This window comes from Artibeus jamaicensis, unplaced genomic scaffold (genome assembly GCF_021234435.1).
Source record: "Artibeus jamaicensis isolate MK-2021 breed Jamaican fruit bat unplaced genomic scaffold, CSHL_Jam_final contig_482, whole genome shotgun sequence".
NCBI lineage: Eukaryota > Metazoa > Chordata > Mammalia > Chiroptera > Phyllostomidae > Artibeus > Artibeus jamaicensis.
The window spans coordinates 8,832,977-8,860,891 of record NW_026521857.1 but is presented as its reverse complement, the minus strand read 5'-3'; the positions used below and the strand labels follow the sequence as shown (position 1 = coordinate 8,860,891).

The following is a 27,915-nucleotide window of genomic DNA, read 5'->3' as shown; positions in this document are numbered from 1 at the left end:
TTTTAAGAAATGAGACCAGAAATCACAGTACAAGACAGATAAACCTACTTTAATATTCACATGTAAAAGTTACACATCACAAGAGTTGGACAGTAGTTTACCAGGAACTAACATAGCTATCGTGAAAATCCTTTTTATAAAAAAATAATCTAGCTGTGGTCATCAGAATTTTTGGTCTACTTAGGTTAATGTTTGAAGATCGACTTTTATCCCTGCTTGAAGGATTTGCCATTATTCCTTTTTAATTTTTTTTCTCTCACCGTTGCCTATTAATATTCTTTGGAGGAAGGAAAGCAGAAAGTGTTCATTTCCAAGAGGTTGTCCTTTGGTAGCAAGCAGAGAACATTTTTCATTTCTATGATTTTAAATAATCTGTACACACATGAAACTTCAGTAACATTAAGCTTTAGTGTAAGATGAAACGTGATAAGCATTTTTTTCCACTTTGATAAAACAGCAGATTTCATAAACTCCTTAAGGATCCAAGCATTTCCCCGTCCCATATGCAAAATCATTCAGAATCCACATTGACTTCAATCAAAAACATTCACTGACTCTTTATGCATTACACCATCAAATCCTGTACTTAAAAACTGATAAAGTATTTTCCCAACATGTATGCTTCAAATACAAAGATTTCCACCTAGGTTAAAGAAAAGACATTTGAATGGACTCAGGACAAGTTTATTTTGTGATTACACATTTCATGCAGTCATGCAGGGCCTCTAGCTATAACTGTGACTTCCGATTCTACACGGTACTTTGCAAAACAAAAACAAATTAAAAGCCAAGCCAAACAGAAAAGACATTCAAGATATCAAGAGCTCTGCAGGTTGAGCTGAAAAATAATTTTTCAAAAGAAATAATTCCATAGATTTAAAAAAGACATACAATATTTACAAAAAATATTTAATTAAAAATATCTTAATTACAGTAGTCTATTAAAGCATATACTTTCTCACACTTATAGAACATCTCTATATATACACGTATGAAATGTCACTCAGTTATCTATACAATATGTAACATTCTTGCAGGGAAAAGAAAGCTCCCTGCCCGGTTTTAATCATCTATTTTAAACAATAGATGTTAAAAAAAATTATCTACAATGCTCTGTTATATTAGTAAAGCTTCGAAACAAAAATTGAGCTCCTTGGTCACATGTAGGCTTCTAAAGTCGTATTTAACTCTCGATCTTCTATTTATCAGTCCTGTTACACTTACGCTTAAAAGTTTAACTGCACCTCAAAAAACACAGAAATGTACAATTCACAGCGGTTATAAATGAAGAGACAAAAGAGAATACGGATGTAGACTGTTTATGAACGTGCAAAAAGAAAAAGATGAAAGTTTTATTTTTCTTTCCTCTCGCTCTTGGAATGACGGGTGAAAACGTTTCTAGGATTTGCTGATGTTTTCTCCTTTCCTCCGGTGCCATTTTTTTCTCTAAGTTCTGCTGTTTCCCCCTCCCTCTCTAGTCTCCTGGCTCGGGCTCAGGCGACCGCACACCTGTGGAAGAGGAATGAATAGAGGGGGTGTGGGAACCTTCCCGTTGCAGACTAACTGGCGCCACCGACCAAACTCAAGACATGCTTGATCAACAACCCAAAACAAACCACCAGGTCGGACAGCACCCGCAGCCCGCGGCCGGCCAGGCGCCGATCGGACAACTGCGGGCCCCCGGGAAGGCGGGAGAGGGGTCACGCTCACGGGCCCTGTCCGCATCCCCCTTCCTGGGTGTTAGACTGCTGCGCGGGGACACACGGGCAGTTCCCACGCCCTCAGCAGGGAGGAGGGCAGTTAGAGCCCGCAGTCACTAGAGGAAGCCCGCGGGTGGCAGGGCCAAGAGCTGCTGCGTCCCCATTTAGGGCGAAGTCCCAGTTACTAAAGCGAAGTTGCGGATTCCCTCGCTAACTGGCTGGCACAGAGGTGGGGAGGGGGAGGGGCTGCCCGCCTCCTCGGGAGTTCGCCCTCCGAAATGCCGGGGGCAAAGAACACTGCGGTGCCTGGCACCGGAAGCCCTGGAGCACTCGCGTCTCCGGGGATCCGCCACGGGAGACGGGAAAGGCGCGCTCACCTGGACAGCGCGGCTCAGCGGCACAGAATGCTGTCGCCCTGTTTGTTCACCGCGCCGGCCTGGAACAGCAACGGAACAGCAAGGGAAAGGTTAGAAGCAGGCACGAACCCCGCACTCGTCACTGTCCTGGATTCGGTCCGGGAAACCAGGCTGGCGCTCGGATTCTCCCACCCCAGCCTGCAGCCCTGGGGACCCCCCCTCCCCTCCCCCGCGGCCGGGGAACAGGCTGGACTTGACAGGCCAGGGTGCGCCCAACCCCAGTCCCACCCTGCCCGCTCACCCTAACCCGCGCTACTTGCGCCCAGCCGGCTACAGGCGGCCTCGGGCGCCCGGAGAAGGGGGTCGCGGGTGCTGTCATTCTCGAGTGCCCGGGACCCAGGAATGGGAGCGCCGTCTCCGGCCACCCAGTCACCGCCCTCCCGGACCCCCGCGGCGTTCGCTCGGGCCGGCGCCCGGCCTCTCACCGGGTCGGTGTTGAGTGCGGTGAGCGGAGTCCTCGGCGGAGCTGCCGGACAGGTCCCGGCTGAGTGGTGCGGCGGCGCCGGCGGGGGCGGCTGCCTCAGCAGCGCCGGGTGCGTCTCCAGGGCCAGCTGCAGGTCCAGGATGTAGTCGATAACGTGCTGCAGAATCTCCACTTTGCTGACTTTCTTGTTGGGCGGGATGGTAGGCACCAACCTTCGTAGGCGACTATAGCAGTCGTTCATATCGCACTGCAGGCACAGCGCTGGCTCCTCCGCCGCCGCCTCCGCCGCCTTGCAGCGAGCGGCCGCAGCAGCCGCCGCCGCAGCCGCCGAGCCGCCCAGGCTGTGGCTGTGCTCCGCCAGGCAGCGCAGCGCCAGCTCCCCGCCGCCGCAGCCCGACGGCGCCTTGCGGCCCGAGGGGCGCACCGGGCTCACCGCCTTCATCGCGCGCGCCCTGTGCGAGGACCCGCTAGGGCGAACAAAACAGGCAGGCAAGCGCCGGGCCCCTGCCCGTGGCAGGCTTCACGCTCTTTTCCTTCGCGACCGGCGCGCTCGGTCCGCGCTCCAGGCACCGCGAAGCTCCCAACGATCTTGCGCCCAACAATTGACTAGGGTCGCTCCGGGTTTTGCGAGGGGATCTCTGGTCAGTGGGCGACACTCGCCTGGGACCAAAAGGCAAGAAAAATCAAAAGCACCAGAAGGAAAGCTGCCCACCGGGGCCCCTAGTCGCTCCCCTCGGAGCTCCGACTACTGCCTAGCCTCCGCCGCCGTGCTCCCGCACGTCCGCGGTTCCCCCGCTCCCAGAACTGACTCACAAACGCACCTCCTCGCTGCTTTCAGTGGGCCCTCGCGCAGCTGTATTTATAGAGCCCCGAGCCCTAGGGGCGGGGCCAGAGCGCAGGCTGGGTCCCCGCGTGAGCGGTTTGGCGCTGGGCTGGGCGTGTGGAGGGAGCCGGGGAGGGCGGGGGCTCTGGGCATCGCTGAGGGGGCGGGGAGCTGGGCAACCCGGCAGAGGGGTGGGCGGAGGGTCGGGAGTGGTCAGCCAATCAGGCAGACGGTGCCACCTCAGGGAATGATGCCTGGGCCAATGGGATGGGTACTCCGTTTCGTCAAAGCCGTAGGTCGGAGCTCTGAGAAAAGAGCCGGGTGGGAGCCTGGCCAGGCTGGTGTGTACCCTGGGGAGTGGGAAGAGAGAGAGAAGTTCCTGTGTAGAACTGCGGGAATGTACGGCTGGAATTCATTCTCCCTCAGCTTAAGCTGCTGAAGCAGCGCTGAGCCTTCCCGGATCGAGAATCTCCTGCCACTCCGAGTAGCGCGGTGCATAGGGACCCTCCGCCCGCCACCCATCATCACTCCATACCTGGGATTCCAATGCCTTAAGAGACACTGCTCAAGAAGGCACGTTCCTTCTGTTCTCTATTTTTCCCTCTCCGTTTCATTATTTGCCTTTTCACAATTGCCTAAACCATAATGATGGAATGGAATGTGTAGCCCTTTCGTTTTCTTTTATGAAAAGGTTTAAAGCTTGGGGGTGGGGGAAGAAAGAATGCAGAATGCAGTTTTTTGGTGAAAGGAGATATAGATAAAACGAAAACGTCAGGTTTTTTCTTTTGCCCATCTAGGTGCAAAAGTGGTCTCAAGAAATGTAATTGCCTTGAGTATTACATTTGAGCATGTAAATATTAAAAATGCATGGACAGAGTATTTAAAATTCTACCATGACGTATAGTATTAATCCGTTTTATGTAAAATTCATACCTGTAACTCAATGTAGGCCATTAATGCACCGCTTTAAATAAGATGCTGAGACTATGTAGAGTCTCCTTTTGCAACAAAGCATTAAAACTTACACTTCCAGTCCATGGAGTCCTGCTTGGGTCCCACCGTGCCCAAAGTGTGCTAATTAAGGATGGTTCTGTTAGATTTCTCATGGAAAAGCTGTTCTTCAAGGGTTCAAAACAAAATTGCACAATGTACTTTGATAGCACCTTGTGTAAAGTCAAAGAGCTTACATGAACTAAGGGGGGAATGCTGGAGGGTGGAGGGCTCAGGGCAGAGGGGGAGAAAAGGGAGAAAAAATATTGGGAAAACTGTAATAGCATAATCAATAAACTTTTTAAAAAAGTAAAAATTGAGCCCTTCAGATGAGAAATGAGCATAAAAACTCGCAGTCAGCGGGGACATAAATTTTGAGTGCCTTCACTCTGCAAACCTCCCATCTTTAGACAAGCTAAGAGATGAATTAACTCGAGTTATCTTCATTCATGTTCATGATATGGATTGGCACCTTCATTTTTAAAGATAATTGAATGGGGCGTGGACCTCCTCTCTTCCTGTCCTTCCTCTGTTAGGAAACCTCTCTCCTTTCCCACAGCTGACATACTTGCAGCGGGCAGGTGTTTTGTTTAGCCACGTGGGTACTTTATGACTATTGCACTACTAGTATTTCCCCAGAGCACATTCCTTTTTCCTGATGAAATGAGGAGTAATTATTTAATGCTGGTTTCATAAGTGGATGCAGCAACCCTCCTCTCCCCTTATACATTACTGCCTCTAATAGTTGTTTGGAAACAAGTGACATTCTCTTTTACTTACATGCATATATAAATGGTCTGTGTGCACACTTACCAAGAGTAAGTATAAAACCCCAAAGATAGGTTCCCCCCAAATATTGTCATAGTTTTATATATTCTTGGGTTAGTATAAACACACAGAGAATATTGTCATTTTAGATAAAAAGTTGGTTGATTAAAGAGGGAAAAAAGACTTTGGAAGTACCATAAATATAGTGGTCTGTTTATAGAAAATGCACAAGTCATTTCAATAAAAGTGCTTTAAAAAGTAAAAAAAAGAAGTTGGTTGAAGGAGCACTGGTAGTGGTAAGCTGTTATCTCAGAGCCTGTCATATCAGCACAGATGATGATAATACATGCATATATGTACAGACATTTTGTTCCATCAGTTTTTCTTTTTTCTAGAGTATAAAAGCAGCTCCAAAACTTAAAACCCAAGATTTTTCTCTGTTTGGAAAAATTGAACTATGCTAATATGCATTTCAAAACTATATATCCTAACTTAATTGAAATTAAAATTTAATTTTTAAATATGTGACACATAGGGACAATGCTATTCATCTCTTTGTACTTTGCTAAATCTCAGAGGGCCATGCCCTGGATGTGTGGCAAGTGCCAAATGCCTCAGTTTCAGGTTTTGTTAGAGGTGCTCTTGGTGACTGGCTTAAAATCAGAAAGGCTGAGTTACTGTGGGAGATAAATTCAAAGGCAAGTACACGGGCCATGTGAATAAGAGCATCCAGGAAAAATGTGATCCCCAAATCTTGCCAGTGGAGTGGGCAAAACCAGGTATTATATTATTCTTTTTGAAGGTTGGAAGGGACGATGACATTAAAAATTAAAGTGCTATGTAAAATATTGTACAATGGAAATAAAGAATAATATCCTGTGCTTTGGGGTCCCTGAAACCAGAGACTATTAGGGGCTACACAATGTGTACTTTCAATTCTTAGACATGACGTCAAAGCTGAAGTCACAAAAGACTATTGGCACTGACAGCTCAAAATAGAGTTTACTCAGCAATTACCAGCTTTTGGAAAAACCTTACAAGCTAAATCATTTCTACTGTGCAAAGAGGGAAATTTAGTTTCCCACGACTCTTCCTTTTACATCAAAATGCTTCCCTCGCACTTGTAAAAATAAGCTGGGCTAGCCAAAAGCCCTTTGCCACGAAAGTGCTAGAGACTACCAGAATGTTCCTCTATGTGAAGCTGGGATGAAATATTCATAGAATTGCGAGGAAGCCCTGGTGACCAGAGTCATGTGTACATCCCTCCTCCAGACAAAGAGGTCTGCGGCCCTTTCTGGGGATGCATTCTAGAGGCTAATCAGACCCTCGCTGAACTGTAACACCCAGGCTCTCAGAATTCACAATCGCCCTGTGTTTACATGAAGTAAGGGTATCCAAGCATATTGTGCTATTCAGTGCAAATGCCTTTTTAGGACTTGATACTTCTTTCTCCATGGCTGGCAGTGAAACAGTGGGTGGGCTCAGACACACAGATAAACATGAGCGTTCCCATGCCTTGGTGTCTCTCTCTATGCATGTGGTCACTGAAGGAGGCACAGCCATTCTTTCAGGGCATACAAAACCACTATGTACTCTGTAGCAAGAATCTCCCTTGCTCCAAAAGAGAAAACCAGGCAATGTGGCAATTCAAGCTCAAGGTTGCTTTATCGGGCACGTAAGCGTTACAAACTTACTTGCGCTACCCTTGGATTGCTGATCCTGGAAGCACTGATAACCTCTTGGTTAGCCCGGTCTTGGAAAAGGCTTATAAGAAGGAGATGCTCATGTATTGAACATAGCAAGGCAAATGTGTCCAGCAAAAATGCCTACGTCAGGAGGTCTAAAAGGTAGTCTGTTGAAGTAAGAAATAGGTGATTTTTAAAAAGCCCTCCTCAGGCAGATTAAGGACAGAAAAATAAAAGAGGTGTCACTTTTTACCTTAGGAGATGCAAAGAGTATGGGCTCAAAGCTCAGGCATTCTGGGCTCCAATTTTGGCTCCGAGTTTTTTATCTTTAAGCTGGATTCTTAAATTTCTTAAATCTCCTGGATTCTTAAATACATGCCTTTCATGTATATGAAATAAGGATAAAAATTGTATCTACCTTATAAGGTGTTCCCATACATAACAAGGACTTATATAAATTTCTTACAACAGGGTCTAGCACATGATAAGTGTTAAACAATGTTCAAATTCATTGTTATTTTTTGGCAAATATCTCAAGTCTGTGGCTTGGCTTTTTATTCACTTAATCTTTTAAGAGCAGAATTTTTCCATTTTGATTTTTAATTTATCAATTTGTTTTCCTACAGATTATATTTTTGGTATTGTGTTTATCTAAGAAATCTTTGCATAACCCAAGGTAACAAAGGTGTTCTATGTTTTCATCTAGATGTCTTATAATTTGGGGAGCTTGGTTGGTTTCATGGGCATGCACCTTATGTGGTCACATGGGGTCCCGTGCTTAAAGGGTCCATGCTTGGTTTAATGCTCTGCTGTCAACCATCTTGAAATTTTCAGTAATTTTTGAACAATGGCATTTTCATTTTGTACTGGGCCTGAAAATTATGTAGCCAGTACTGGTTCTACGTTTTATGTTTTGGTCTATGATCCACTTTGGGGTTATTTTTGTATATGATTCAGTATTTGGATTGAAGTTAATATTTTTGAGTGATGGAAAGAAGGGGAAGGGACTAATCAAAGAACATGTATGAATGGCCCATGGTTATGGACAACAGTGTGGGGATTGACTGTGAGAGCGGGGGGACGGTAGGCTGGGGGGAGGAAGGCAAAATGGGAAACATTTGGACAGCTGTAGGAGAATAACAGTAAATTTTTTTTAAAAAGTATGATGCACCATGATCAAGTGAAGTTTGTGACCCAAGAAGGCAGCATTGGTTAAAGATTAAAAGTTTAATTTGCCTTACTAATAAACTAAAAAAAAGCCAAAGAAGAAAAAGAAATAGAAAATGAAAATGTACACGCAATCATTCCAGCATTCTTTGTAGAAAAAACTACCTTTTTTTTCATTGCTTTGGCTTTATCTTTGTTCAAAGTTGTTTGTGTATGTGTCTGAGTCTTTTCTGGACTCTGAGTTCTACTCCATTGGTCTATTTTTCTGTTTTCATGCCACAACCATACTGTCTTGGTTACTGTAGCTTTACAATAAATCTTGAAATCAGGTAATGTTGTTGACTCCAGGTGTGTTTCTCTTTTTTGGAGTTGTATCGGTTATTCTGGGCATTTTACATTTCATATAAATATTAGTCAGTTTGTGAATTTCTTCAAAAAAGAACTTGTAGGGAAAGAGGTGAAATACATGGCGACAGGAGACTAACTTTGGGTGGTGAGCACAAATGCAATAGACAGATGCTGTAATACAGCATTGTACATTTAAAACTTATATAATGTTATTAACCCAATAAATTTAATTTAAAAAAGAACTGGTATCCAAAATATATAAAAACATATATCCAGAGTATACACACACTCAAAACTTAATAAGAAAACAAACAGGGAGGGGTATAACAGTGGGAAGAAGGGGAAAGGTCACAAGGAACCTGTATAAAGGACTCTTGGGCATAGACTACAGGTTGGGGGAGGGCAAAGATTGAATGTGGGGAGGTAGGGCAGGGGAAGAGAAATGGGGGGGAATCGGGACAACTGTAATTGAACAATTTTATATGTATGTCTGTGTGTATACACACACACACACATACACACAGATATGCCTGATTAAAACATGGACAAAAGACTTGACCACTAAATAAGATATAAAAATGACAAAGGAGCACATGAAAAGATGCTCAGCATCACTAGTCATTTGGAACATGTTTCAAAACTACAATGAGATATCACTATATATCTGCCAGAAATGCTAAAATAAAAAAAAAGACTAACCGTACTACATATTGGTGAGGATGCGGAACAACTGGAACTCTCCGCACTGCTGACGGAAATGTAAATGGAGGAAAACCACTTTGGAAAACAGTTTAACAGCTTTTTAAAATGTTAAACATAGACATACCGTATGACCTATTCATTCTACTGCTAGGCATCTATCCCAGAGAAATAAAATCGTATTTCCAAGAGCCACAAAGGGCCAGAGGAAATGAAGGGGCATGAGAATGACGAATATGTTTATTATCTTGATTGCGGCAATGGTTTCATGGGCAAATAATGTCAACTCTTATCAAGCCATGCAATATGTGTATTATACATAGACAATAAGTGGCTTATTACATGCCAATTATATATCTCCATAAAGCTGTTAAAAGTATTAATTTTAAAAATTAACTATTGTAGTTCAGAAGAGTTCCTTCCCTGAAACTACCAGAACCTGTCTATAAATTCCATAAGTAGGCATTTTATAGTCTTTCTCTTTTTATTTTTGAATTTCTTTAAATTTTTCAATTAGAGTTGACATTCAATGTTATTTTATATTAGATTCACATGTACACTTAGACAATTAGATAATTTACAAAGTGGTCCCCCTGATAATTCTAGTACCCACTTGCCACCAGACATAGTTTTACAATATTTTTGGTTATATTCCCTATGCTGTACTTTACAATCCCATGACTGTTTTGTAACTCTCAATCTGTATTTCTTAATCCTTTCACATTTTTTTACCCAGTCCCCCAAAACTACTTCCCATCTGGCAACCTTCAGCTCTCTGTATCTAAGAGTTTGTTTCTGTTTTATATGTTTGTTTATTTTGTTCTTTATATTCTACGTATAATTAAAATCATATGGTATTTGTCTTTCTCTGATTAACTTATTTCACTTAGTCTAATACCCTCTAGTTTCATCTGTGCTCTCACATACGGTAAGATTTACTTATTTTTATAGCCAAGCTATACATATATACAATATTCATTTGTATATATGTACCAACTCTTTTTTATCCACTTGTTTGTTGATGGGCAGGCACTTGGGTTGCTTTTATATATTGGCTATTGGGTTGCTTTTATATATTGTAAAAAAAGTGCTGCAATGGACATAAGGGTGCATATATCATTTTGAATTAGTGTTTTGGATTTCTCTGGAGATGTACCCAGAAGAATTGCTGAATCATAAGGTAGTTCTATTTTCATTTTTTTAGGAAACCGCCATATTGTTTTCTGTAGTGGCTGCCCCAATCTGCCTTCCCACCAGTAATGCATGAGGGTTTCCTTTTCTCCACATTCTAACCAGCACTTGTTTGTGGATTTACTGATGATAGCCATTCTGACAGGTATGAAGTGATTTCTCACTGTGGTTTTAATTTGCATCTCTCTGATAATTAGTGACATTGAGTATCTTTTCATATGTCTATTGGCCATCTGAATATCCTCTTTAGAGAAGTGTCCATTCAGGTCCTCTGCCCATTTTTAAATTGGGTTGTTTTTTGTGGGTTTTTTTGGTGTTGAGTTGTACAAGTTCTTTATAAATGTTGGATATTGACCAATTATCAGATATTTCATTGGTGAATATGTTCTCCCATTTAGTGGGTTGTCTTTTCATTTTGTTGAAATGAAATGTTTCAACAAACGTTTCTTTTGCTGTGCAAAACTTTTTAGTCTCATTTGTTTATTTTTTCTTTTGTTTCCCTTGCCTGAGGATATATACCAGAAAAAAGATTACCAAGAGAAATGTCAGAGTTTACTGTCTATGTTTTCTTCTAAAAGTTTTATGATTTCAAGTCTATATTTAAGTCTGTAATCCATTTTGAGTATATTCTTCTATGTGGTGTGAGAAGGTAGTCTAGTTTCTTCTTTTTTTTTCATATACCTATCCAATTTTCTCAACACCATTTATTGAAAAGACTGTCATTACCCCATTGTATGTCGTTGCTTCCTCTGTCATATATTAATCAAGCATATAGGTGTAGGTTTATTTCTGGGCTCCTTATTCTTTTCCATGGATCTATGTATCTATTTTTATGCCAGTACTATACTGTTTTGATTACTATAATCTTGTAAGTATAGTTTGATATCAGGTAGTATAATACCTCTAACTTTGTTCTTCTTTCTCAAGATTGCTGTGGCTATTCGAGGTCTTTTGTGGTTCCATATAAATCTTGAATTACTTGTTCTAATTCTGTAAAAAAATGCTGTTGGTATTTTTATAGGGTTTGCATTGAATCTATAAATTGCTTTGGGTAGTATGGACATTTTAATTATGTTAATTCTTCCTATTCACGAACATGGTTTATGCTTCCATTTATTTGTAGCTTTCTCAATTTCTTTCTTCAATGTCTTATAATTTTCTGAGTACAAGTCTCTTATTTCCTTGGTTAAATTTTTTTCATAGGCATTCTATTTTTTTGATGCAGTTGTAATGGGATGGTTCCTTAATTTCTCTCTCTGATAGTTTATTATTAGTGTATAAAATGCAACAAATTTTTGAGTATTAATTTTGTATCCTGCTACTTTGCTGAATTCATTTATTAGTTCTAGTATTTTCTTGGTGGAATCTTTAAGGTTCTCTATCATGCCATCTTCAAATAATGACAGTTTTACTTCTTTCTTTACAATTTGGATGCCCTTTATTACTTTTTCTTGTCTGATTTCTGTGGCTAAGACTTCCAGTACAATCTTTAATAAAAGCGGAGAAAATGGCCAATGCTGTCTTATTTCTGGTCTCAAAGAAAATGCTTTTAGCCTTTCATCCTTTTGTATGATGTTAGCTGTTCTCTCTGTCATTTCTAAAGTCCATATAATATAGTTTTCAGTCAAGTATCATAATATTAACTGAATGCTGGTGATATACTCAAAGCAGGCATGAGACATACACCTATTTAATATTTTCAGTTGTCATTGTATCCATTTACGTATTCAGTCACTTGCTGGTAATGGACCACATCTACTCTTCTCTGTTTTATATTGCTCTGATACAGATCTGAGTTTCCAATGAGGACCCAACCTGATAATTTGAAATCATTTGTCCCTTGAGCAAAAACTAAGGCTGTGTTCTGGATTCTCATCTCTGTGCTTCACCCTGTTGTAGCATCTGCTGCCTCAATTGCCCCACATTAACAGGTGCCTGGCAGCAAACAGACACTGGGTGGAGAAGATAAGAAGGCTCATCATTCTATATTCAGGATGACGTACCAGTTATTTTTTTCTACCCTTTCCTTCTCAAGAAAGTAAACAATCTACCAAGATTAAGTACTTTTTACTCTAACTTCGAGAGCGGGGATTAAAAATTCCCAATTGGTACCATATTTTTGCTTTTAAAAGCCTAGGGCTTAATTGCTATAAAATCAGATTGTCCATCTGGTAAGTTAAGGAAGGATTTAAAAGAATGGAGTACAGGTTAACTGCTTTGAAAGCCCAGGAAAGAGGCAGTTACTAAACAACACGGGGCAGTATACTTGTGTATAATGACTATTTGGTGTCCACTGATATCTATGCCTCTATTTACAAGGATTTGTAATAGGTAAAATCGTTATTAAGATGTCAAAAGAGCCCAAGTTCTTGCTTTAAATTATCATTATTCTTTAGTAGAGAAATTCAAGACAAGAATAAATATTTGTTTGTTTATTATTTAAAATATTATTGTAGCCCTGGATGGTGTGGCTCAGTGGATTGAGTGCTGGCCTGCAAACCAAAGGTCACTGGTTCAATTCCTGGTCCCGGCACATGACTGGGTTGTGGGCTGGGTCTCCAGTAAGGGGGTGTGCAAGGGACAACCACGTATTGATGCTTTTCTCCCTCTCTTCCCCTCTATCTAAAAATAAATAAATAAATCTTTTAAAAATAAAAATTAAATTTAAAAAATATTATCTTAATAAATCTCTCTCTCTCTCTCTCTCTCTCTCTCTCTATATATATATATACCTGTCTGTTGCATTCTTTTTTTTTTTTAAATATTTTCTTTATTTATTTTTTGAGAGAGGGGAAGGGAAGGAGAAAGAGTGGGAGAGAAACATCAATGTGTGGTTGCCTCTCATGCGTCCCCTGCCAGGAACTGGCCTGCAACCCAGGCATGTGCCCTGACTGGGAATCAAACCGCGATACTCTGGTTTGCAGGCCCGTGCTCAATCCACTGAGCTATGCCAGCCAGGGCTGTCTGTTGCATTCTTTCTTCGGGCAGGTAGTACCACAAGGGAAGTCATTGCTAAGAACTTTTATACTCATGCATAAACTGTTGGTAGATTTACACCAAAGGGATTTTAGTTATATTTCCCTTTCTTTTAAAGTGAATATAAAATAATCCTCAAATATAGAAAAAGTATAATTAAATGTATTTTTCTTACTTTGAAGAAAGATGTTTAAATAAACAGCAGTTGTTTCACATCTTGAACTGAATACTGTATGGATCCATCACAGTAAAGCTGCCTTTGCCAAGAGAAAACACTTTCCCAGTTTGTTGATATGTAGGTCATGGTTCCCAGGAAAAAAATACAATGTTCAAGAAACAGTTGCATTTTTTTCTCTGAAGAGAGTTTTTGAGACACTTTTGTAGCTCTCACACAGTTGTCACTGGTTGTTGGACGGCTGGCAATGTGAATGGACTGTGTGCCTGCAGTGGAGAATGACTGCGGAAAGTGGATGAACAGCATGAAAACCCACTTACATGTGAAATAATGAAACTAGTACATTTCTCTATCAGCAAACCATGTATAGCAAAACATTTAAGAATTAAAAATGCAGAACTAAAGGAAAAAGGACTGAGTTGACTTTAACTTTTTCAACATAACCTGGACTATTTTCATATACATATTTTTCGGACTGTAAGATTCACTCCCCCCCCAAATCTTCGAGGAAAAGGGGTGTGTGTCTTATAGTCTGAATGTAGCTTACCTGGCTCCCTGTGGGTGGGGGTGGGGGTGGAGGTGGGGGTGGAGCGGGGCCACAGGTTATTAAATATTTTACCACATTTTTTTCGAATTTTTATTTTTTAAATATTTTTTATTTTAATTGCTGTTCAAGTACAGTTTGGGGCCTCTTCCCCTCATCCCAGCCCACCCCCCCAGCCCTTCCAACCTCCCTCCCGTTTTCACCCCTCCCCCTTGTTATTGTCCATTGTATCCTTTGTACTTGTTCCTGAAAACCCTTCCCCTTTCCCCCTGAAATTCCCTTCCCTTTCCCCTCTGGTCACTGTCAGCCTGTTCTCAATTTTAGTGTCTTTGGTTATATTTTGCTTGTTTGTTTGTTTTGTTGATTAGGTTATTGTTAAAGGTGAGATCATATGGTATTTGTCTTTTACCGCCTGGCTTATTTCACTTAGCATAATGCTTTCCAGTTCCATCCATGCTGTTGTGGAAGGGTAGGAGCACCTTCTTTCTCTCTGCTGCATATAATTCCATTGTATTTTACCGCATTTATTTGCTTCAAATTTTTTTCCTATTTTCCTCCTCTAAAACTTAGATGTATCTTATAGTCTGAAAAATACAGTATATGAAAATAGTCCAGGTTAAACAAAACCATCCTTTGGAAGGGATTAGAGGTAGAACTATTTTCCTTTGAATAGAATTAAATGATATTTATAATCTTTAAAGACTACAAACCTTAAAGACATATTTTTCTTAAAACATAATTGACAGAATAATATAAAAGTTGATAATGCATTAATTAGATAATACTGCATCTGATGGAACCATATTTGCCATTTTAAAAACATCTTGTTCATTAAGTTAACATTAATGTATGATTTTCTTGGTGTACATTATGTGCTAAAAATGAGTAAAACACATGTTTCTGGGAAGAATAAGACCATTACTGTAATAACATTGTAAAAAAGCTACATATATTATCACTGAGGCTTCTGGGCATAAGATGGGAGCTATATAACATCAAAGTAACTTGTTGGAAAAGCTTTAACATCAGCCATGAAGCCATTGTTCTGTCTTTATCAGGAATCTACAACCTATAATACATAAAATGATTTTGCCCTTTGGCAGATTATTAGATGGGCATTCTCCACACCTTCCCACATTGTCTAATAACAGTCTTCCCAGCACTGCCAACTCTAATAATCTCTGGTGAACATGGTTGGAAGAATGGCAATGCCTTCTTTTTATCCAATTTCTAGGAAAAGCATTTTCTTATACCACAGAGATAAATGTGTCAAACCTCTGTGTTATGAAATCAAACCTACCTCTTTATCCGCACTTTTGAGACTCTCTGTTAATTGATCACTCTATAAAACAGTTTCAACTCAATTCAAGTCAGACCTATGTAAACTTGTATTGTACATCTATTATATGACAAGATGATGTTCAAGGAAATATCAGTGAGGACCCTTACCTTCATGGATCTTGCTGCTCAGGAAATGGTTTAAATAAACAGAAGATTACTTGATGGAATACAACGTGTTCTATGTAACACTGCAGGAATGTATGGGGCACCGTGGTGGGAAAAAAAAAAAAAAAAGCCTGAGTCAAAGGAAGCTTAAAGAAAAAGAGTCATTTGAGCTGAATCTTGCAAGATGACTTCCTTATGCACGAATAGCTTTCCTAGAAGTGAGAACAGCATGTACAGAAGCTCAGTGGGGTGAAGTTGCAAGGATCTCCCTTGTTGTTCTCGTTGCTTAAACTTTCATCTGCTTATATCCAACTGGTATGTTTCTCCCTCATCTCATGATGGTCTTCCCATCTAAACCATTGTGCACTCTCCTTTCTTCCAATCCACAGCCACTAAGTATTTCAAAAAACATTGTTGAACTTAATGCAAAACAGCTCCCTCACCCAGGAGGAAGCCATCTATCATTAATTCCCTAACTCTAATTATTTAAAAGTAACTCTACTGATGTTCTGTTTTATAATGAAAATGTTACCGAACAAGAGGAGGTCCGAGGGAGGGGCAATACAATATTTGGCCCACTTAGGGATGCCCAAAACTGCTATACAACAGGGGCCCCTCCCCCAAAAAACCAAAATACTAAAATCTACTGGGCCCTTCTGTCCGCCGCCAATTGGAAAGACATCTCTCAATGCCAGAGATTTGTGAAAAGGAAACAAAATGTTTATTTAATGCTATTCAGGCCTAATACCACCACTAAAATATCAAAGTCCTTTAGGTTGTACACCTACACCCACACAGCGCTCCCTTCTCCCACTGTCCCAACTCCGGGTACCGTAAATCAGGAAAAGAGCACACCTCTGTGTTGCAGGCTACTGGCACCGTCAGCTGTGTCACTGTGCAGGATCTCGAGTTAATCCAAAGTACTGTGGTACCCTCTCATGGTCCACTGGCAAGAGTCCTTTGTACCCAGTTCCAGTCAAAGTCTCTCTTGCTTTTCAGGCCCCGCAGCCAAAGGGGGCACCCCAAAGCCGCGTGGGCCTCTTCTACCAAAGCTGCAGGAGTCCGCACTCCACCAAAAGCATGTGGCTTTCTTCTTCACCTGGCTGCAGGGATCTCCATTCTGGCAAAGCTGCGTGGTTTTTCCCTTTCACCTGGGAAAGAGGGGGTCCGCACCCTGCCAAAACCATGTGGCTCCCTCTTTCACCTCACCTAGAGGAGGTCCTCACTCTGCTGAAACCGTGTGGCTCTCTCTCTCATCTGGCCAAGCGGGGACCCTTCATGTCCTGGAGCCAGTCTTTTTCAAGCTCTCACACAGGCCTTCTCACTCAGGAGCGCAGCCCCTAGTTACATCCTCCTGAGTCCAAACCCTTCTCACTCAGGAGCGCAGCCCCTAGTTACATTCTGAGTCCAAGCCCTTCTCACTCCGGAGAGTAGCCCTTAGTTCCCCTTGAGTCCCCCAAGTTCTATCCTCAGTCCCCGCTAGTTCCTTCTCTCTTCTCCCTTCTGCTCCAAACTTGGCCACTGCTATTTAACATATCTATGAAACCAGTTAAAGGTTATAGATATGTTAAATAACCATTCCTCCAGAGGTTAGCTCCAAAACTGTTGCTATGCAAAATAGCTCTCAATGGCCTGGATCCATTCATCCCTTGGGGGGGGGGGGTGCGGTGAGGACATCCTATATGTCTCTCCAATATTTCTATACACTTTGAATTCTGGACACCTTTCTAAATCTTTTTTTGGGGGGCCCCCTGGCTGCACCCTGTATCAAAAATATATGTGTATATTGCAAAAAGCAATTCAGAAAGTACAGGAAAAACATAAAGATGAAAATAAAGGTCATATACAAACACATACCTAGAAATAATGGCCATCACCATTTTATTATGCATATTTCCCCCATGCATATAGGTATTATTTCTTGAACAAAGACTTCAATGTGCAATACATACTTCTTGGAAATTTAATTTTTCACTTTATATGGTATGTACATATTTCTATATTCAAAGTCACTTGTCTTTGTCATAATTTTTGTGGTTACATGGTATTCTGTTACGTGGATTTGCCATAACTTATTTAACAAATTCTTAATTATAAATGTTTTTATTATCTTCTTTTTTAATGTGTAGTTTCATCACAGCTGATTCGCTTATTTCATCTCAATATTACATGGCAGTATACATTTGTTGACGTGTGTGTTTTAGATCTTCAACTAACTCAAAAGCAGCTGAGAAGCAAGGCCAGCTCTTTGTTGTCTTTTGTTACTTTTCATGGGTCAGCGAGAGAACTATCCACATAGTAAGTGCTCCCATGGCTACTCGGGAGGGTTGGCACAATCTGCTAGGATGACAGGCTGATGGAGAGCTGTTTACAGGTGACCTGAAGACTGGGAAGAAGGGTTGGAGGTGGTGGGGTGTCTGCCAGGTCAGCTAACATTCCAGGAAAGTTCTAGTCTACTCAGCAAAAAGCTTAAGGGAAAATCGCTAAACCTGTAACTTATTTACAAACTTGCTGGTGTTTTCTCCAGTGAGGAGAGTGGTGGGAAGGAGAGGTCACAGGGCCTGTGTGAGCCAGAATGATGAACTGTTATGGACCTGGTGAGTTGGGTTGCGTCCATGCTTCCACGGCTCCTGCTGGTTCTCACTCTGCCCAGGGTTCACCTCCAAGTTGAACCTCCCTTTTCTCTTTTCCAACTCTAAATTTTCTTTCTCAATCATTTTCTACCATCGGAATTTAAATACAGTCACATGTTGTTATGACAATGAAGTTTTTGTCCCCTCTGCACACAACTAATCATTATATTCACCCACATTGACCCAAATCTTTTTATTCTTGTAGGTCAAGCCAGTTTTCCTTGGAAGTATGGAGTGACCACCAAAGGCAAAAGTAAACTATCTGTCCTGTTGATAAAACTGTAAACAAGAAGTAAGTCAATAGAAAAGTCCATTTTTACCAACTTTCTTTGTGGAGAGTCAGGTGCTGATTTATGTTGTGGAACAGCCAAACACTATGTAAGGTAAGTTGGTACAAGGAAGGGTCCCATTCAACAATATGAATTTAGAAATTGCTATTATAATAATGTGACCAATATTGCTTATTTATCTTGGCAAATTTCATCTTAGAATAAAAATGTTGTTAGTGTAACAATGATTCTTCATTTTGCCTCAATTGGAATGTGATTAATGTTTTAATTTGTTGTTAATGAGACAGCAGTTCTATTATCCAGGTGTTCAGAAATCCATTATTTAATTTCTGAAAGGACGTGAAATAACATCAGCGTTGCACTCCTCCTTCGTCCTGACACAGTGAGTGTCCTGAGCCCCAGGCTCCCACGGCTTATGTTGTCCTGCTGAACTAAACGAGAGTGGGTGTCGTTTTATTAAAACAGCAGTTCTAAGATCTTTACCACAGATTTATAAGGGGGCTCTTTTTTCCTTGTAGCAGACCATTCTGAATGGCGTGGGCCCAGCCCCCCCTGGCAAACATTTACTGCAAAGTAACTTCCTAAAATCCATGCTAAACCTTCCAAGGACAAGTGTAACTGGTTCAGCCACTTTTGCCTTTTCATTTGCAAATATCCCTCTTCTGTGATGTGATTAGCAGCATTGGCTCCTTTGTTTTCTGTAAAAGGTAACCACCTAAAGCAACCTGCATAGTAGTCCTGCATAGTAAGTATCCTGCATAGGAAGTGAGGACCATCATGTAATGTGCCAAGAAACCCAATAAAGGCCTGTCATGGCGAGGGCTTTGGCTTTTGCTCCCCTTGAGAGGAAAAAGCCATGCTGTCCCTTTTCCTCTACTGGACTCGGTAGTCCATGTGAATGTCTCATTTCATCCATCATGATTCATGGGGACACTGTGGCTGGTGTCCCCATCAGCTGGCGTCCAGGAACAGGGACCCAGAGGTATGAGCCGTCATCGTTTTGGGCAACACACCAACTTGGTTGGAGTATGGGGGCATCAGCTCAGATGAGGGCCGAGGACTGGGAATGCTTTTCAGGAATGTCGTAGGGTGTGTTGGAAAAGAGTTTTCTTCCTAGGTCGCTCTCTCTTGTGACTGCTTTGCAACTTTATCTTCTTTAGTAAGCAGGAGCCTTGCTCCCTCTCCCAAGCTTTTGCCGGAGGCAACCCCAAACTAGGTCTGCGCTTGGGAGAAAGAGCAAATATTTTCCCTTTAATCAGCTTTAAAAACATCAACTAGTTACAGGACAGTTTACAGGCTTCTCAGCAAATTCTTTCTTTTAAGCCGCTTCTTGTGGCCCCTCCAATTTTGCCTTTCCTTCCATCTGCCTGCATAAGGATTTAAAGGTGCACATGGAGAAAAAGCAAAATCGAGACTGGTTTTGTAATCACTGTGCTTTTGTTGGGGGGAATTTCAGAAAAAGGTTCTTTTATTTGTTAAAAAATTTCTTTGAAGGTTTCTTCGAATCCTCAATTATGGGGAACGGGCTCTCTAAAGAACAAGAGTAGTGTTTTGGGTTCAGCAGCATTCTGGGGCTGCTGAATGTCTCTTAGATTAGGTATCTTTAGTTTTGGAAATATGGAACAGAAAGGACCCATGCGCACTACCTAGGCCCTTCTGGTGGTTCCCACCAGAGGCCCCAAGTCTCATGGCCAGCCGGGCGAGATCAACAGCGGCGCCGGTGTGCATTTGCTTGTAGCAGGGCTGCAGCCGCTGGAGTGTGCACGGTCCAGGTGAGTTGAGTGGAGGCTGGGTCTCTGTGTGGGGGACTGGCAGGGGCGCGGAGGGAAGATTGGTTGCCCTCACCACCCTTTCTCCTCAGTGTGTGCTGGGGCAGACCCTTCCCTGTGCCCAGCGCTGGGTGCAGTCCCAGACATGCCGGCACAGTTGCAATTGGCTGGTTGCAGTGGCGAGAGCCTGTAGTCCCAGTTACTTGGGAGGTCGAGGCAGGAGGATCGCTTGAGCCCAGGAGTTCTGGGCTGCAGTGCGCTATGCGATTGGGTGCCCACACTAAGTTCGGCATCCATATGGTGACTTCCCAAAAGTGGGGGTTCACCAGGTCGCCTAATGAGGGGTAACCGGCCCAGGTAGGAAACAGAGAAGGTCAAAACTCCAATTTTACAAAAGTAAATGTATTTGCCAATAGAGAAAAAACTTTCTGAAAGTTGTGGATGTGTTCATGTTTGTCCATCTAAAGCGTGCTGTAAGTGCAACGGGGGGGTGTGATGTATTAAAGAAATATTAAGAGTACTCCTTGTTTATGCCAGAGCCATGACCTTTATTGTAAAAATGAAATATAGGTATATTGTCTCCCGGGGAGAACTAGCCCTTCTCCACGGAAGTCAAAGTACAATTTTTTTAACTCAGTGCCTATAAACACTGATCGTTTCTTTGGGGAAGAACTGGCTATTCTCCCAGAGGGAATGGTTAGTCAATCGAGTCACAAAAGGCCCTTGGCGTGCAACTATTTTTGTCTAAGACATATTTTTTCAGAGCACATCCCCCACATCTTTCCCACTTTTTTTGAAAACTCTGAACCTAGGAGCTACTATGTTCTGAGAACAGCAGGACCATTAACTTGCTGCTTAAACTCATTGCAGCTTGCAGAAACAGCAGGGGGGCTGTCTTTTCAAGCCCTTAGCAAGGCACCCCCATTTACAGGAGTTAATCCTCAAGAACTAACTTCTCAAATAATTTGGCAAACAGGTGTCGCTCATTACTCTCCCTTTGGAAAATTCAAATCCGATCATATTTCCATTGATACTTACTCTGATGCCCTACATACATCTGCTTTAACATGAGAATCTACTAAAAATATACAAGCCCATTGGCTTGAGGCCTTTAGTCATTTAGGACGGCCTCCGCAAATTAAAACTCATAATGGCCCTGGATACCTTGCCCATTCTAATCAGGTTTTTCCTCAGCACTGGAATATCCAACATAAAGCAGGAATACCTTAAATTCCAACTGGTCAGGCAATTGTAGAATGGGCTCATTATACTTTTAGAAATCTTCTTAAAAAACAGAAAAAGGGGAGTCATGAGTCCTCCCCCCAGAAAATTTGATTATGTTAGACCTATTTACCTATAATTTTCTAAATTGTGATGAATCACTTTGTACTCCAATTAAGAAACATTTTCAGAAGAAAGAGCCAAAGTCATCTTATCCTCAGGTTTTATATAGAGATTCGCTGGGAGATGGCTCTTGGCAAGGCCCTGTAGACCTCTTAACTTGGGGAAGAGGGTGTGTGTGTGTTTCCATCCCTACAGGTCCTGTCTGGGTACCAGCCAAAAGAGTAAAGCCTTATCATGAGCGGGACAGTCACCAAGCTCTGCTACCTGAAGCCAAGAACCAATCGACTGACAGACCAGATGGCCCAGCTGACCCTGAACGACCAGAAGGAAAAGGGACACTCGCACCATCACCCACAGGCTGGGTCTGCCAACGGAGAAGGATGGAGCCTGCCCCGAAGACAGGGGCCAAGGCTCAAATGCCTGCTGCAGAGGGTAACAACTCCTCGGTGCCCCATAGTGTTGAATGGTTGAACCCTAAAAACTGTTTCAATGGACTGAATTTATGAGTTTGGGTCTTGGCAGCCCTTGGATGCCCCTTTGTCTTAACCCTTATTTGTGCTTTATGATATATATATGGAGGATGTTTTCTTGAGATCGCATTGAGGAACAGCACATAGGTTTCACAGGCTTAACAGCTACAATTGCATTTACAATAGAAAAAAGGAGGGAGATTAGATGTTGGGAACCTCCCTGCCTGGTTTCAGGAGCTATAACCCACCATGGCTAAAGCTGAGCCCAAGGGACCTGCTTCATCTGGGTCTGTTCTGCCATGAGGACCTGAACCACTAAGGAGACAAGCCTATCTTCCTGACAGGAGCACTGCCTCTGCCCGCTTTACTTCACCCTGCCTGGCCCCCAGTGCTTGGTTGGTTAATCAATGACAGTTAAGATCCCTCAAGGGAGGGGTGACCTAAGACAGGCACGATCACGTGGAGGCCTTCAGGGAAGGACTTGGGGGGCTGTAGAAAAAGAGCGTCATGGACCCTCGCCCCTCAGCTCTGACATAGCCTGAGTCCTTTTCCTGTTTGCAAGGCGTCTCCTAATCTCTTGGCTGCCTTACTTTCCCTACTCAACCTAAGCCTGAAACAATGCCAGAGGTGGGTGGGGCCCTGTGCTGGAAAGGGTAGGTTCCTTGGGGCAATCAGGCCTAAGAGAGAAAGCATTAAATCCTATGAAACCTACTTTGCTAATATCCTCAATTTAAATGATAAGGGTCCAAACCTGAAATGAGTTTGTTTCCCTAAAGTTTTATGGCCCTTTAGCTATTTGACCCTGACTAAAAATAGGCCCTCAGAGTTCTTTAAATGTTATGCATTTGATCATTACTGCCTGACAATGATCGATGGGCTTTTTCTGAGAATGTGGGTCTTTGGAACCACTGGTTGCTCATGGATTGTAATAATGTTCTGTGTACTTTGACGCATTTGCGAATTATTTTCCCAGGGTCCTGTGAGAGACCAGCAAGTAGCAAGTTTTGTGAGATTCATAGCGGTCCTAACTATAAAACAAGGGGGGGCATGTAGGACACTATTCTACGTGGGCCCGGTCCCCAGTGGCAAACATTTACTGCAAAGGAACTTCCTAAAATCCATGCTAAACCTTCCAAGGACAAGTGTAACCCGGTTCAACCACTTTCACCTTTTCATTTACAAACATCCCTCTTCTGTAATGTAATTAGTGGCATTGGCTCCTTTGTTTTCTGTAAAAGGTAACCACCTAAAGCAACCTATGCATAGTAAGTGAGGACCATCATGTAATGTGCCGAGAAACCCAATAAAGGTCTGTCATGGTGAGGGCTGTGGCTTTTGCTCCCCTTGAGAGAAAAAGCCATGCTGTCCCTTTTCTTCCACCGGACTCGGTAGTCCATGTGAATGTCTCATTTCATCCATAATGATGCAGACACTGTGGGCCGATGTCTGCATCACTTCCTTCTGACTTAAATAGCTTAAAAAAAGGTTATCTTTCTTCTGAAACTTTGCACTGTTGAACCAGCACTTTGGTGATGAAGGTACTTGGTCTATGTCAATAATGCTAATATTTCATCTTGCAAGAGATTCAGCACTTATTTTAAAGCATCTCATTTGCTTTGTGCATGCCCTGTACGTTACCATCTAACACAAGAGTCTCATCTCCAACTCATCTAGAACTCAGAAAATATTTATATTCATGTAGTGGCTGTGTTTTTGAAATATAAAGTATGGCTGTAAATTATCAATTCTGATTTCCCTGAGTCATCCAAGAAAACTAGTCACATTATGCAATAGTCTTATTGCACAGATAAATTCTGGTCATCTTCTACATTTTTATTGACTTTTTTTCTCGGAAGTGGAGTCTATATAGTTCTAAAAAGAATTTGCGACAGCTCACCTCCTATGCAACAGTGCACTGTCAAACTCAATCTTTCAATTAAAGAAGGGAAATAAATAGCCAGTTCCCCTGTAACTACATTACCTGATGCTTGCAATTTGGGGTAGCGTTTGCATTCACTCATTCCTCTCTTCAAATACCTAAGATACTTAAACCCAGAGGAGGCTTGACTCCATTGTATTATGGTTCATTCATTATCTACCAATTTGTCCTAGGTCCTTCTATTTCCTCTGGAGATTTAAATCTTTATAATAATTGTTATATATATTTATTTATTCTGCCCAACAAATTCTAGAGAAGTATACTCTGCAAATATGGGTTACTTTAAGAAGGTAGTAAAATAAATCTCTCTTTCACTATATTAAAAACCATGCCAAAAGTGATGGCATTGATAAAATGGTAAGGATTGGAAATAGACTAACACTGGTTTCCAAATCTTGGTGTGCAAAACAATCTTCCGTGTACTTGCTTAAAATACAGATATCTGGTACCCACCCTGTTATTTTGCTTCAGGTGATTCGAATGCAGTGATTCAAAGGCCACATTTTTAAAAATACTGGTCTAATCAACAGTAAGTATAATAAATTTTAAAAGGAAACACTATGCATATGGAATTTCATTGAGCCTATAGGTAAAGGTAGATGATTCAAGAAAGGTTTTTTTTGGAGAGTTATTTGTACAGAAATTTCAAGAGCTGATGTACTAGGAATGGGAATGAATTGGGGAGGGAACATAGTGGGGAAAGATGTTGACGATGATGGAGTGTCAGCTTGTAGTAGCTACCATGAACTGAACTGTGACCAGGCACTGTGAAATGGCTCCACATTTTAGATGTACATCATTTAATTTTCTCAGTCCTCAGAGGCATCATCTAAAAATGAAGGACTGAGTGAAATTAGCAGTTGCAATAGGCAGAGGAAATGTAGATGAAGAACTGTAACAGAGTAAAAGAAATAAATCAGATGTAGAGATTAATAATCTATATCAATATCTCTGCCTCTAAGTATACATATAAATTCACTTTCAGAAGTCTAATCACTAATCACTAAATCCTAGTGTTAATGTAGATACTATATTTTCAAACTTTGAATCAAGCCAGGGAGGTTTAGAGGGAGATACTGTCAACAAATAAAGGCAGAAAAACCAAGATGAGCAGGGTAAACTGGTTCTCCAAATACAGACTCTCAGGAGTAAAAGGAGAAGCAGAGTCACTCAGCCAAGTTTCACGTTGGAGAACTCCCAGTGCAGTGTAACCACCACGGCAGGCTTGGCACTAGTGTGTATCACATCCAGCAAAGGGGAGGGTGGAGCCCAGCTTCTGACAATGAAGACTCCACAGAGTGGGGTTAGAGCAACATGAGCTCACTCCCTAACAAAGATCTGAAGATTCAACAGAATTACAAGTCATGAAAAACATTGTTAATTCTCATGTTTTATTTTAAAGCTGAAGTTACATAAAACATATCCTTTTATGAACTATGTAGCTTCTGTAATTAGGCCATGTGAAGATAAAATCAAAAGGTATAAAGTTTCAGTTGTGCAAGATGAATAAATTCTAGAGACCTGTGGGTAACCTACAGCATAGAGCCCTTAGTTAATAACATTGTATTGAATACTTAAAATGTTGCTAAGAGGGTAGATCTTAAGTGTTTTTATCAAAGATAAATGAACAAATGAATGATTGAATAAATAAATAAAGCAGGAATAAACATTTGAAGGTAATGGTTTCAAGGATATATGTTTATCACCAAACTCATAAAGTTGTATACATTAAACATACAGAAAAAAAATCATCTGCTCTGGGGAAAATGTGACGTAATCTGCATTATGTCTCATTTTTAAGATATTCTAAAAAACTTTTCAATCCCAGGTCTGGAGAAGTGATGAGTTGTGCATCCTAATCTGTCTTCACCTCTGCCATTGACTGGGTAAATCTAGTGCGATCTTCTTTGCAGCTTCCCTGCCTGTCAATGCAATGAGCATCTGGAACTGATTGGTCTATGAGGTTCTGCTGAACTCCACCAACTCATGCTTCTAATTCATTCATTCCTTCATTAACGCATTTGTTCATTTGCAGATATTGGGGGCATGCCCACGGCTCTCCGAGCACTCTCTTCAGCCAGCATACTTTGACACTAATAACTGTCAGGCAGAATACCTCTTATCTGCTACTCTCTTTTCAGCTCTGACTACCCCAGATCAGGTGGTCTGTGAGGTCAACCTGTATTTTTACACTCAGTCGTTAGCAGGAAATGGCTCTGACAGCTACCCAGAAATTCTGGTTATGAGTCTGGTCTCCTCATGTGCCCAGTTGCTTTGTGAGAGTCAAGCAAATTTTTCCCAGTTAGGTCATGCCCTCTGGTCTCTCCTCTGTTTGATCCTTGTTGCCTATGGATTTCAGAATCGTATTTGTACCCATGATATCTCTCACATTCTCAGAGAGAGCACTGTTCTTGGTGGCTTTGGGGAGAAGAGGCCCCTTTACTGGCCTGTGGTCTTGCAGAAGAGTGAATTGCTTAACAATTTTATTATTAAATTTAGATTCTCTATAGTATAAAGTATGCAGCTAGTTTTCCTATTTATCTGATATTTAAAGTCAATGGATATTTTAAAATTTTGGTTAATTGTGTAGATTGTGTTTGTATAGCTGCAAACCATAGAAGTAGCTGGTAAAACATGCTTCCTGCTTTGTTAAACTGTTACAGTTAACTGACATTACCTAGAAACATGTTTATCATAACATAAAATAGAATTTCACTGTTTCCAGTCACATTTAATGTCATGAAATGAAAATTTATTGAATGTTTCTCTTACTCCTTTTTTTATCATATTAAGTATTAATTTCTAATGGCAATTTTTAACTTTTTTCATCTTGTGGCACAAGTAAACTAACTACTAAAATTCTGCAGCACAACGAAAATATATTTTTGCAAATCTGACAAAAAGGGGTATAATTTTTATTGATTTGCAACAATAATAGTAGTAGTAATTATGTAGCCTTTCTGCTCCAGAGGGATTTTCTAAAAAAATCAGGCGCCTATACTTGTGTGTAAGGATTTCTGATACAAAGAATTAACCAATCAGATGTATCTTTATTATGTGATGGGAACAAAAAGATGCAACTCTGTTATATGACCTATGTATGTGTGACTCAAGGCAGAGCCTTACATCAGACAACTATTGTTACGTTGGCTATTATCAGTTTTTAATGGACAAGTTAAGGAAAAAGAAGTCAGTGCCCCTGACTAAACAGTAAGGTATTGCAAGTTTCAAAAATTCTTGTGACACCTCAGTTGAGAATCAGATTTACAACAATAAAAGTAAGAAGATTTTTGTATTCCTAAATTTTCTACAATAAACATGAATTATTGGTACAAAAAGGAATGAAGGAAGGAAAAAAGAAAACACACAACCAAAGAATTTCTAGTTTAACTGTTTTTTTGTTTAATGTTGTTATTGAAAAGAATAAAAATTACTTCCTAGCAACTTTTCTAGCTTCATAAGGGATCCTAGGAATTTCAGTTCTGGTTCAAGACAATAAACATAAAATCGAAGATTCATGTGAATTTTTTCTAGAATACAAATACACATATAGAATTCAGTCAGTCTGGGAGCTGAGTGTAGCGCAGCAGGAGGTTTTACACAGGAAGTCATCAGTGCTCTGCCTTTTGGGGGTGCTGAAGGCATAAGGGTTGTAGTGTTATCGTTACCGAACAAGAGGTCCAAGGGGAGGGGGCAATATAATATTTGGCCCATCTAGGGATACCAAAACTGCTACACAACAGGGGCCCCTCCCAAGGACAGAATACTAAAATCTACTGGGCTCTTCTGTCTGCCACCAATTGGAAAGACATCTCTCAATGCCAGAGATTTGTGAAAAGGAAAGAAAATGTTTATTTAATGCTATTCAGGCCTAACACCACCACTAAAATAGCAAAGTCCTTTAGGGTATACTCCTACACCCCCACAGCGCTCCCTTCTCCCACTGTCCAAACTCTGGGTACCGTAAATCAGGAAAAGAGCACATGTCTGTGTTGCAGGCCGCTGGCACCGTCACCTGTGTCACCTTGCAGGCAGGATCTCTCTCTAGTTAATCCAAAGTACTGTGGTACCCTCTCACGGTCCACTGGCAAGAGTCCTTTGTACCCAGTTCCAGTCAA

The 27,915-nt window shown here is 41.4% G+C and overlaps 1 protein-coding gene and 1 long non-coding RNA gene across 3 annotated transcripts; one reads left to right on the top strand and one right to left on the bottom strand.

The window, feature by feature from the left end:
• Window positions 1-28: 28 nt before the first annotated feature.
• ID4 (inhibitor of DNA binding 4) lies at window positions 29-3,386 on the bottom strand. The gene is made up of 3 exons (XM_037153626.2): window positions 2,542-3,386; window positions 2,078-2,136; window positions 29-1,509 (listed from the first exon to the last, which is right to left on the bottom strand). The coding sequence occupies exons 1-2, from the start codon at window positions 2,980-2,982 to the stop codon at window positions 2,092-2,094; spliced, it is 486 nt and encodes a 161-aa protein (XP_037009521.1). The 5' UTR covers window positions 2,983-3,386; the 3' UTR covers window positions 29-1,509; window positions 2,078-2,091.
• LOC119055417 (uncharacterized) lies at window positions 1,864-27,915 on the top strand. Of its 2 annotated transcripts, none has more exons than XR_008392194.1 (3): window positions 1,864-2,166; window positions 18,191-18,368; window positions 21,584-27,915. It is a non-coding gene; the product is annotated as an uncharacterized LOC119055417 (long non-coding RNA). The 2 variants fall into 2 exon arrangements; XR_008392195.1 differs by lacking the exon at window positions 1,864-2,166 and adding an exon at window positions 17,874-17,949.

Bases quoted from the DNA above. Each gene is read 5' to 3' on its own strand.
- ID4 (XM_037153626.2), bottom strand. From the start codon at position 2,982: ATGAAGGCGGTGAGCCCGGTGCGCCCCTCGGGCCGCAAGGCGCCGTCG. The intron at 2,137-2,541 runs GTGAGAGGCCGG...TTGCTGTTCCAG, and splicing joins CCGCACTCAACACCGACCCG to GCCGGCGCGGTGAACAAACA.